At 36.9% G+C, this 12,719-nt stretch overlaps 1 protein-coding gene and 1 long non-coding RNA gene across 2 annotated transcripts in view; one reads left to right on the forward strand and one right to left on the reverse strand.

The window, feature by feature from the left end:
- LOC309803363 overlaps positions 1 to 12,719 on the reverse strand; it is a 147,725-nt gene that overhangs the window by 47,017 nt on the left and 87,989 nt on the right. The gene's annotated exons all lie outside the window — the stretch shown is intronic.
- Positions 1,264 to 1,724, forward strand: LOC309802265 (transcription elongation factor 1 homolog; the record flags this gene model as incomplete). Its single annotated transcript, XM_082617689.1, has 1 exon — positions 1,264 to 1,724. The coding sequence occupies one exon, from the start codon at positions 1,264 to 1,266 to the stop codon at positions 1,618 to 1,620; it is 357 nt and encodes a 118-aa protein (XP_082473815.1). The 3' UTR covers positions 1,621 to 1,724.

Consider the following 12,719-nt stretch of genomic DNA (forward strand, 5'->3'; position numbering starts at 1 on the left):
AACTGTAACTATTTGCAGATGACATGATATTATACATAGAAAACCCAAAAGACTCCACCAAAAAACTCTTGAGAACTAATAAATAAATTCAGTAAAGTTGCAGGATGCAAAATCAATATACAAGATCAGTTGCATTTCTCTACACTAATAACAAGTTATCAGAAAGAGAAATTAAGAAAACAATCCCATTTACAATTGCATCAAAAAGAATAAAATTCCTAGAAGTAAATTTAACCAAGGAGGTACTCGAATAACTATAAGACATTGATGAAAGAAACTGAGGACAGACATTGATGAAAGAAATTGAGGACAACACAAAAAAATGGAAAGCCATTCAATGCTCTGGACTAGAGGAATTAACATTGTTAAAATGCCCATACTACACAAAGCAATTTACAGATTCAATGCAATCTTTATCAAAATTCCAGTGGCATTTTTCACAAAAATAGAAAAAACAATCTGAAAATTTTTATGGAACCACAAAAGACCCCAAACAGCCAAAGCAACCTTGAGAAAGAACAAAGCTAAAGGCATTATGTGCTGCAATTTCAAACTACATGACAAAGCTATATTACTCGAAACAGTATGGTACTGACATAAAAACAGACACATAAATCCATGGAACAGAGTAGAAAGCCCAGAAATAAATCCACACGTATACAGTCAATTAATTTATGGCAAGGGAACCAAAAATAGGCAATAGGGAAATGACAGTCTCTTCAATAAATGGTGTTTGGAAAACTGGACAGCCACATGCAGAAGAATGAAACTGGACCACTATTTTAGGCCATACATAAGAATCAACTCAAAATGGATTAAAGACTTGAATACAAGACCTAGAACCATAAAACTCCTATAAGAAAACAGGCTATAAGCTCCTTGACATAGGTCTTGGTGATGATTTTCTGGATTTGATACCAAAAGCAGGAATAAACAAGTGGTACTACATTCAACTAAAAGGCATCTGCATAGCAAAGGAAACCATCAACAAAATGAAAAGGCAAACAATGGAATGGGAAAAAAATATTTTCAAATCATATATCCCATAAAGGGTTAATATCCAAAATATATAAAGAATTCATACAACTCAATAGCAAAAAAGACAAATAATCTGATTAAGAAATGGGCAGGGGATCTGAATAGACATTTTTCAAAAGAAGACATACAGATGGCCAACAGATACATGAAATTGTGATTGACATCACCATCATTAGGGAAATGCAAATTAAAACCAAAATGATGTATCACCTCACACCTGTCAAAATGGTTGTTATCGGCTTCTGCCGGGAGCTGGAAGTCAACTGTCTCCCGGGTGAACGAGGCTGTTGCAACGAGGGTCAGCAAGTGCAGGTTTGCCCTCCTGCAGATGTGGTGCGCAGAAAGTCAAAACAGAAGCCACCCCCCAATAAGAAGATGACAGGCTCCCTAGATGCCCAGTTCACCTGCCCCTTCTGCAACCACGAGAAGTCTTGTGACATGAAAATGGACTGGGCCCGCAACACCAGAGTCATCTCTTGTACCATGTGCCTAGAAGAATTCCAGACGCCCATCACTTATCTGTCAGAACCATTGGACGTGTACAGTGATTGGATAGATGCCTGCGAGGCAGCCAATCACTAGCAATGCAGAGGACCCACCCCCTTGGCAGCCTCACCTGCTGGGTACCAATCCAGAGACATTCCAGGGTCCAGGGTGTGGGTCCAGGGCCTTTGCGGCCCTGTGTGTATGTGGAATTGGCATGGATGTGGGTGTGGGTGTGGGTGTGAGTGTGGGTGTGGCTGCAGGTGTGACTCTGGGGGTGTCCTCGTGAGCATGGGGTAGTGTTGAAGGGTTGCTGGGCTCCAGGGTCCTGAACTGCCTCCCTTGGCTCCAAAAGCCTTTGACTTGTTCCCTCCTCTGGCACCTGGCCCCCTGGCTTTGGGGCCTTGGCTCCTCCAGGGACCTGTGTCCTGACATCCTAGGTGAGGGCAAGCCCAGCAGAGGCTGGCTCAGGACTCTCCAGCATCTTCCCCCACCTCACCAGCACTTGTCCATTTGAACTGGACTGACTGCCCATCCTCCTTCCCTGCTTTCCAAGGCCTGTGGCCTGGGATTCAAGCCACAGCCCCACAGGCCCCCTGGCAGAGCGGCCTGTTTTCATGTTTGGCCACTTTTGTAGAGGAGGGAGGGACTGGGTTGGGGATAGCTGTCAGTCACCAGCTCTTAAATAAAGCAGCCAACACACACACACACACACACACACACACACACACACACAACATGGTTATTATCAAAAAGGTAAGAAATAACAAGTGTTCATGAGGATATAAAGAAAAGGGAATCCCTGTACTCTGTTAGTGGGAATGTAAATTGGTACACTTACTAGGGAAAACAGTATGGCGTTCCCTCAAAAAATTAGAAATAGAACTACCGGGGCTTCCCTGGTGGCGCAGTGGTTGAGAGTCCGCCTGCTGATGCAGGGGACACCGGTTCGTGCCCCGGTCCGGGAAGATCCCACATGCTGCAGAGCGGCTGGGCCCGTGAGCCATGGCCGCTGAGCCTGCGCGTCCAGAGCCTGTGCTCCGCAACGGGAGAGGCCACAACAGTGAGAGGCCTGCGTACCCCAAAAAAAAAAGAAATAGAACTACCATGTGATCTAGAAATTCCACTTCTGGATATTTATCCAAAGGAAACAAAACACTAACTTGAAAAGTTATCTGCTCCCCCACGTTCACTGCAGCATTATTTACAATAGTCAAGACATGGAAGCAAACTAAGTGTCCATCAATGGATGAATGGACAAAAAAAAATGGTATGTATATATACAATGGAATATTATTTAGCTATAAAAAAGAAGGAAATCTTGTCATTTGCAACAACCTGGATGGAACCTGAAGGCATTATGCTAAGTGAAATAAGTCAGAGAAAGACATACCATACAATCTCACTTATATGTAGAATCTAAAAAACAACAACAAAAATGAATGCATAACTACAGAGAACAGGTTGGTGGTTTCTAAAGGGGAAATGGGGTGGGGGATGGGTGAAATGGATGAAGGGCACCAAAAGGTACGAACTTCCAGTTATAAAATAAATAAGTCATGGGATATAATATATAGCATGGCAACTATAGTTAATAAGATGGTATAAGCATACCTTGTTCTATTGCACTTGAATTTATTGCACTTCACAGATATTACATTTTTTATAAAAATGCAGTTTGTTGCAATCCTGCATTGTCAGAAAATGGTTAGCATTTTCAGCAATAAAGTATGTTTTAATTAAGGTATGTATGTTATTTTTTAGACATAATGTTATTGCACACTTAATAGACTACAGTATCATATAAACATAATTTTTATATGCCCTGGGAAACTAAAAAATTTATGTGACTCACTTTATTGTAATGTTCACTTTGCTGCTGTGGTCTGGAACTGAACCCACAATATCTCCGAGATATGACTGTATTGTATATTTGAAAGTTACTGAGAGAGTAGACCTTAAAACTTCTCATCACAAGAAAAAAAAATTATATGTGGTGATGAATGTCAACTAGACACTGTGGTAATTATTTTACAATATATACACATATCAAATCACTATGTTTTACACCTTGAAACTAATGTCATGTCAATTATATCTCAATTAAAAAAAATCTAATTGGCAATAGCCAAATGATAAAATAGCTAGGAAAAGGTAACAAAAGTTCAAAACCTATATGAAGAAACAACAAAATTTATTTCAGCAAGATAAAATATCTTGTTAAAACAAGAGCTGAATAAATGAAAAAACAAAGCAAGTCTGAATGTAAAATTTTAAAAAAAGAAAGAGAAAGAAAGAAAAGGGAAAAAGCAGGTAAATTTCTAAATGTTAACTGACTCTATTCCCCTATCATTAAACATAAAAACCTTATGGGAAAAAATAGAAATTCAAATAAAATTAACATATACTTGTCATAAAAAAAATCTATTTGTGGGGCAGTATGGATAACAAATGTGTAAATTTCAGAATGAGATAGACAAAAGTTGGGAGGCTGGTTAATTTTCCCCTCCTTCTCCTGCTTCAGCCTTGTCCACTTGGGCATCCAGTGTTCACAATGTCAAGCTGCCTCTCAGTCACTGCATTGTTAGCATGCTGTCTTTGGGTGATTCTTTACTTAACATATCAAGTTCAGCAATGGCTTCATCAAATGCTGACTTAACAATCTAAGTCTATTGACAGATGAATATGTAAAGAAAATGTAGTATACATATACAATGGAATACTATTTAGCCATTAAAAAGAAGGAAATTCTACCATCTGCAAAAACATGGATGGACCTTGAGAGCATTATGCTAACTGAAATAAGTCAGACTGAGAAAGAAAAATATCATATGACCTCACTTATATGTGACATCTAAAATAAACTCATAGAAACAGAGTCAGAATTGTGGTTGCTGGGGGCAGGGGCAGAATTGGGTGAAGATGGTCAAATGGTATAAACTTCCAGTTGTAAGATAAATAAGTTCTGGGGTATAATGTACAACACGATGACTATAGTTAACAGTGCTGTATATTTAAAAGTTACTAAGACAGTAAATCTTAAAAGTTCTCATCACAAGGAAAAAAAATTATAATTATGTGAGGTGATGGATGTTAGCTCAACTTACTATGGTAATCATTTTGCAACATATACATTTTTTAAAGCTTTATGTTGTACACCTTAACACATATAGTGTTATATGTGAATTATATTTAAATAAAACTGGAGGGGAAAAGAGCTCTCTTTGCAGATTTAAATAAGACTGGAGGGGGAAAGAGCTCTCTTTGCAAGAGAGCAGGCTTTTTCCAGGAAGTTTAGAATCGCACAATAGAACACAGAGAACTTACAGCCCAGACCCAATACGATAGGATGTTTTTGGTTGCATTTTCTGTTTCTGACTTGGAAAGCTTCTTGGTAGGCTTGCTGTGACTGATCCATAATCATTTCTTGTCATCACCAGCAGTAAACTGACCAAGTAACAGTAGTAGTCTCCTTTCATTTTCAAGTAGAAGACTTTGCTCTGGGTTTGTGAAACACTGGGGATGAAGAATTTTTTCCAAAAGAGACAGTAAATCATTTGCAGATATCTCAGAGATCACTTTCAATTTTCTCTCTGTATTCTCAAGCCATTGGAACCTTCCATCATTTTCTCAGTACTTGAGACAACCCTCCAAGATGATCCATGGGTTCCAGAACATTTTCATAAGCTACTGAGAGAAGATTAATTCGGTTTCTTGCTCAGCTACAGACTTCATGCAGGCTGCCATGTCAACATATCACTCAGCTTGCTTGCTCAGTTTGGCCTCTGCACCAGCGTGTTTTCATCCGTGACTGGAAGTTTGTGCCAGAAGTGGATGGTGGTGGATGGAGAGGAGTCCTGCTGGCTCTGAGCAATGGCAGTGGCGAGGCTGAAACTGTCCCTGGATCTTGCTGCTCACAGGCTCTGTGTTTCTGTCTTCAATTTGTGGCAAAGTGAATATGAAAGAAGTAATAATTGTGTTATGCCTTGATCCTTAAATTCATTATAGTAGCTTCCTTTTCCTTGTGGAGGATTCCAAACTGATCCTATGAACTCTTGCAGAAATTTCAGCTCAGGAGATGATAAATGTTTATCCCATCACCAACCTTTTTAGTAAATACTTCTCCAGTCTTTTACAGGGTTTGGGAGTAATTCTCACTTATTCAGGTGATCGCCTGGGTTTGACTGCCTTGGGTCTCTCTGCTTCCTTCTAAATCACTTTTACCACAAGTACTGTAACCTCCATAGTTAAACAAAGTTGTATATAATACAAGTTGTACATACTCAGCATTTCCTATAATTAATGATATCACTTAATTCTTAAATTCACCTCTGTGGACAAAGAATGTTGCCTGTGATATCAAAAACAAGAGACGTTGTAGCCATCGAGCCACTGGCCACTGCAGCAGACCCCACACCCTGAGGGGATTCAGGTTGGAGAAAGCAGAATAGTGGACCTAGATAATTAAGGTGCCTATCAAAGGAAGGATTTCAATGAGCTCAGCCTCTCTTGCATCTTCCCATACATAGAAAAGCACTAAATTCATGAACGCAAGACTTCTGGTGTTTCTTTAATTAATAGTAATCTTTTTCATGTTCTAACTACCTGTTTTTTTTGTTTGTTTGTTTTTTGGCAAAAACTTCTGTATATTTTTGCTCCTCCTTTACCTCTTCAGAATAGTCCCTCAGGGCTATCTGAGAGCCTATCTCCCTGGCTTAAGTCCTCAGTATGTCTGCCAAATAAAACATAATTCTCAACTTTTAGGTTGTGCATTTTTTTTCAGTCAATACCTAATTAATGCAAATATTTCAAAAAATGAATGTTTTTCTTGAAAGTAGCATGCAATTTACTCAGCCATTGAAAGGAACGAAACTGGGTCATTTTTAGAGACATGTATGTACCTAGGGAGTGTCATATAGAATGAAAAGTCAGAAAGAGAAAAACAAATATTGTATATTAATGCATATATGTGGAATCTAGAAAAATGGTATAGATGATCTTATTTGCAAAGCAGAAATAGAGACACAGATAGAGAGAACAAATGTATGGATACCAAGGGGGAAAGGGGAAGGGGGTGGGAGGAACTGGGAGATTGGGATTAACACATATACACTATTGGTACTATTAGACAACTAATGAGAACATAATGTATAGCACAGGGAACTCTACTTAATGCACTGTGGTGACCTAAATGGGAAGGAAACCCAAAAAAGAGGGGATACATATTTATGTATAGCTGATTCATTTTGCTGTACAGTAGAAACTAACACAACATTGTAAAGCAACTATACTCCAATAAAAATTAATTAAAAAAAGAAAGTAACATGCAGTATGTACTTTTTATTCTTCTACCCTATGTTAGAAGAATGAACAAAACTTTAAGTTACTCTTTTCAGAATATATAATTTCAACATGATAATTTAGCAAAATGTGGCATAAAATTTTGAGATTAACATATAATTTGTAATTTTATACATTAAAAAATCCACAAAATAAAATATTTTATAATTTTTGAATATATTCATAGTAAAGCCAACTGTGTTGAATAAAGTCAGATATATTAAAAGGATAAAAAATTAGAATCCATTTAGCTGTCAGAAAAAAGAATCATTATTACAAAATTCAAATCATCATAAATCACAATAATGAGCCTCAAGTAGAACTATTACACTGTATTATGCTGCAGTATTTCAGGTCCTTAAAATAAGTAAAATTGTATGTATTTTAATATAAAAAGATACCATATACCCATCCTCTAAGTTATTGCTTTCCATCACGATGATGGATATCATGTTAATCATTTCATCCTCTTTTGAGTAGTTAAATCTACAATTGTCAAAAACAGCAAACGTTAAGTAGGCTAGACTTCTGAGTAATATTCCCAGTAATCTGTTGACCAAGATGGCCTGAGGCCTTTAAAGTTCCCCTCAGTTTGACTAAATTGTAAACAGGTTTTTTTTAAGACTATAAACTTCTGACCTCCCTTTTCTTAGATCAAGTACTTTAGAAAGCTTTCAATCATAAATTATTTCTCTGTCCCTTTGAGATATAAATTTTCTCCTAGCCTTTTGTCCACTTTACAACTCAAGAATGTCTTTCTCAGGGACCTGGGAGCCATTCCTTTGAAATGTAATCATCAAGAAAGATAGGGACACTATCTCCCAGTCTTTATGGGAGGATAGAAGCCTATCTTCCATAAGTTCCAATTAGCAAACACAGATGGCCTAACACATTGACCAACCTCCTCTAAAGTCCTCCAGTACTTTTCCATCAGCTTGCCCCAGGGCTTAAAAATCCTCTGGCCTTTTGTTCCCCAGAATTGGGTTTAATCTCTCTACCCTGTTGCAATAGCCCTGAATAATGTCTTTCTTTCCTGCTAAACTCTGTCTAGTACAATTTTTGACACTGTTTATAGAATTTTTCACCTTATCCAAGAAATGTATTCATTAATTGCCAACTTTTTGCAAGGTCCTATCTTAGGCACTATCAAAATGAATGCTCCGCCTTAGAGATTATATTTGAATGTAAATATAGAGTGTCCTAATCAAGACTATAATTTAGAACAAGTTTGTGTCCAGTGTTTTTAGATTCTTTGTTATTACCTTCTCTAGCTAAAAGGAGTGTGTATTCCCTACATGCAGGTACTTCAGAAGAACACATGGAGTTGCAGAATGAAAAAAAAAAAAAATCCAAATCCTCTAGCCAAACTGACTTATTTTCTTAGAAGTTTTATGGTTTTAGGTTTTATATTTAGGTCTATAATCCATTTTGTGTTAATATTTTATATAATGCAAGCTAAAGATCAGAGTTCATGTTCTTTGCTTTGTTTTGCTTTTGACATATAGGTATCCTATTATCCCAGTCTATTTCTTGAAAGCAATGACCCTTTCTCCAGTTAATTGCCTTTGTGTTTTTGTCAAATATGTTTTTCATATGTATGAGTCTATTTCTGGACTCCTCCTTCTATTCCGTTGCTTTATTTGTTTAGCTTGATGCCAATACCACTCTGTCTTGATTATTGTAGCTTTATAATAAACCTCGATATCAGGCAGTATTAGCCATTCATTTTTTTTTTCTTTGTTAAGCACCTTAAAATTTGGGAGCTACGTGTAGTTCTGTAAGCAGATAGAGTAGAGGGTCCCCAGAGAAAGAGAACCAAGCATAGCTTTCTTGACATAAGATAAGATATTTTTGGCCTAAGACATTTTGTGATCTAAGCTTGGCCACAATGCTTGTCCTTGAACAGGTCCCAGCAATTAATAACATTAAGGGAACAAAAGAATGTAGGAGCAAAGGTCTGTTATCAGGCAACAACAGTAACAATAGTAAAGATAATATATCAGTTGTAAAAACTCCCAGTTCTGTTTCAATGTTAAAGATTAGCCTGAAGTGCTCAACCACCAGATCAACTGGAAATTAAGGGAGGATGATGTTGACCTATTCTGACCCTCCTGACTTCAATCAGCTAAAGCTTAGACTCTGAATATGAGTCCCTTCGTGAATATACATGTAAGAGCTTCCCCAACTTTGCTGTTCAGAGAGATGTTGCTTTGGGAAAGATCCCTGGTGCTGTCCTTACTTGCTGCAAGTAATAATTCCTTCCTTCTCTTGATCTTTCACTTAGTTGCGTCTTTTGGCCTGACTCCCACAAAGAGGCAAACCCAGTTTTGTGATAACCATTCCGTAGCATTTCTATATGAATTTTAAAGTCAACTTAGTAATTTTTACCAAGACAAATATCCTGCTAGGATTTTGATTGTGAATTTGTTGATCACAGTATTGATCCTTCAGGCCATGAGTATGGTATATCTCTCCATTTATTTAGGCTTTCTTTAATTTCTTTCTGTAACATTTTATAATTTTAATGTATATATTTTACATTTTGTCAGATTTACCTCTAAGTATTTAATAACTTTGATCTTATAAGTGGCACAGTTTTTCATTTCAATGTGTGAATATTTATTGCTAGTAATATCAAAATACAATTATTCTTATGTATTGATCTTGTTTCTACATGCCTGATAAAACTTATTTACTAGCTTTAATATAAAGCTGAATAGAAGTAGTGAAAGACATCCTTGATTTCTGTCATAGGGGAAAGCATTCTCTCCTGATCATAGGGGAAAAGCATTCCTTCTTTCATCATGATGTATTATGTTAGCAGTGGGATTTTTTTAATGGGGGTATAGTTGCTTTGCAATGTTCTGTTTTTGCTGTACAAAAAGATGAATCAGCTATATGTATACATATATTCCCTCCATCTTGGAACTCCTGACCAACACCCCATCCCGCCCATCTAGGCCACCACAGAACACTGAGCTGAACTCCCTGCCCTATACAGCAGGTACCCACTAGCTATCTGTTTTAAACATATATATATATGTCAATGCCAATCTCTCAGTTCATCCCATATCCCCCTTCACATAGCCCCCACACCGTGTCCACTTGTCCGTCCTCTACGTCAGTGTCTCTATTCCTGCCCTGCAAATAGGTTCATCTGTACCATTTTTCTAGATTCCACATATATGCATTAATATACATATTTGTTTTTCTCTTTCTGACTTAATTTATTCTGTATGACAGACTCTAGGTCCATCCACATCTCTACAAATGACCCAATTTCATTCCTTTTTATGGCTGAGTAATATTCCATTGTATATATGTACCACATCTTCTTTATCCATTCTTCTGTTGGTGGACATTTAGGTTGCTTCCATGTCCTGACTACTGTAAATAGTGCTACAATGAACATTGGAGTGCATGTGTCTTTTGAATTATGGTTTTCTCAGGGTATATGCCCACTAGAGGGATTGCTGGGTCATAAGGTAATTCTATTTTCAATTTCTTAAGGAATCTCCATACTTTTCTCCATAGTGGCTGTATCAATTTACATTCCCACCAACAGTGCCAGAGGTTCCGTTTTCTCCACGCCCTCTTCAGCATTTATTGTTTGTAGATTTTTTGATGATGGCTATTCTGACTGGTGTGAGGTGATACCTCATTGTAGTTTTGATTTGCCTTTCTCTAATGATTAGTGATGTTGAGCATCCTTTCATGTGTTTGCTGGCAATCTGTATATCTTCTTTGGAGAAATGTCTATTTAGGTCTTCTGCCCATTTTTGGATTGGGTTGTTTGTTTTTTCAATATTGATCTGCATGAGCTGTTTGTATATTTTTAGAAATTAATCCCTTGTCAGTTGCTTCATTTGCAAATATTTTCTCCCATTCTGGGGGTTGTCTTTTCATCTTGTTTATGTTTTCCTTTGCTATGAAAAAGCTTTTAAGTTTAATTAGGTACCGTTTACTTTTGTTTTTATTTTCATTACTCTAGGAGGTGGGTCAAAAAGATCTTGCTGTGATTTATGTCAAAGATTGTTCTGCCTATGTTTTTCTCTAAGGTGTTTATAGTGTCTAGGCTTACATTTAGGTCTTTATTCCATTTTGAGTTTATTTTAGTATATGGTGTTAGGAAGTGTTCTAATTTCATTGTTTTACATGTAACTGTCCATTTTTCCCAGCAACACTTACTGAAGAGGCTATCTTTTCTCCCTGTATATTTTTGTCTCCTTTGTCATAGATTAGGTGACCATAGGTATGTGGGATAATCTATTGTCTTTCTATCCTGTTCCATTCATCTATATTTCTGGTTTTTTGCCAGGACCATACTGTCTTGATTACTGTAGCTTTGTCATATAGTCTGAAGTCTGGGAGCCTGATTCCTTCAGCTCTGTTTTTCTTTCTCAATATTACTTTGGCTATTCAGGGTCTTTTGTGTTTCCATATAACTTGTAAATTTTTTTGTTCTAATTCTGTGAAAAATGTCATTGGTATTTGATAGGGATGGCAAGACTGTTACAAGAGACAAGGAAGGACATTACATAAGGATCAAGGGATCGATCCAATAAGAAAACATAACAATTGTAAATATTTATGCACCCAAAATAAGAGCACCTCAATCCATAAGGCAAATGCTAACAGCCATAAAAGGAGAAACCGACAGTAACACAGTAATAGTGGGGAACTTTAACACCCTACTTACACCAATGGACAGGTCATCCAGACAGAAAATAAATAAGGAAACGCAAGTTTTAAATGACACAACAGACCAGATAGACTTAACTGATATTTATAGGACATTCCATCCGAAAACAGCAGAATACACTTTCTTCTCAAGTGCACATGGAACATTCTCCAGGATACATCACATCTTGCATCACCAATCAAGCCTTGGTAAATTTTAAAAAACTGAAATAGTATCAAGCATCTTTTCTGACCACAATGCCATGAGATTAGAAATAAATAACAGGAAAAGAAACTGTAAAAAAACACATACACAGTGAGGCTAAACAATATGTTACTAAATAAGCAAGAGATCATTGAAGAAATCAAGAGGAAACCAAAAAATACAAAGAAATAAATGACAACAAAAACACAATGACCCAAAACCTATGGGATGTAGCAAAAGCAGTCCTATGAGGGAAGTGTACAGCAATTCAATCCTACCTCAAGAAACAAGAAAAAATCTCAAATAAACAACCTAACTTTACACCTAAAGCAACTAGAGAAAGAAGAACAAACAAAACCCAAAGTTACTAGAAGGAAAGAAATCATAAAAATCAGAGTAGAAATAAATGAAATAGAAATGAAAAACACCATAGCAATAATCAATAAAACTAAAAGCTGGTTCTTTGAGAAGATAAATAAAATTGATAAACCTTTAGCCAGACTCACCAAGAAAAAAAAGGAGAGGATTCAAATCAATAAAATTAGAAATGAAAAAGGAGAAATTACAACTGACACCGCAGAAATACAGAGGACCATAAGAGACTACTACAGGCAACTACATGCCAATAAAATGGACAACTTAGAAGAAATGGAGAAATTCTTAGAAAGGTACAAGCCTTCCAGACTGAACCAGGAAGAAACAGAAAATATGAACAGAGCAATCACAAGTAATAAAGTTGAAACTGCAATTAAAAATCTTCCAACAAGCAAAAGTCCAGGACCAGATGGCTTCACAAGCAAATTCTATCAAACAGTTAGAGAAGTACTAACACCCATCCTCCTCAAACTCTTCCAAAAAATTGCAGAAGAAGGAACACTCCCAAGTTCATTCTACGAGGCCACCATCACCCTGATATCAAAACCAGACAAAGATATCACAAAAAAAGAAAATTACAGGCCAATATCACTGATAA

This window comes from Mesoplodon mirus (genome assembly GCF_964341445.2).
Source record: "Mesoplodon mirus genome assembly, chromosome: 4".
NCBI classification, from domain to species: Eukaryota; Metazoa; Chordata; class Mammalia; order Artiodactyla; family Ziphiidae; genus Mesoplodon; species Mesoplodon mirus.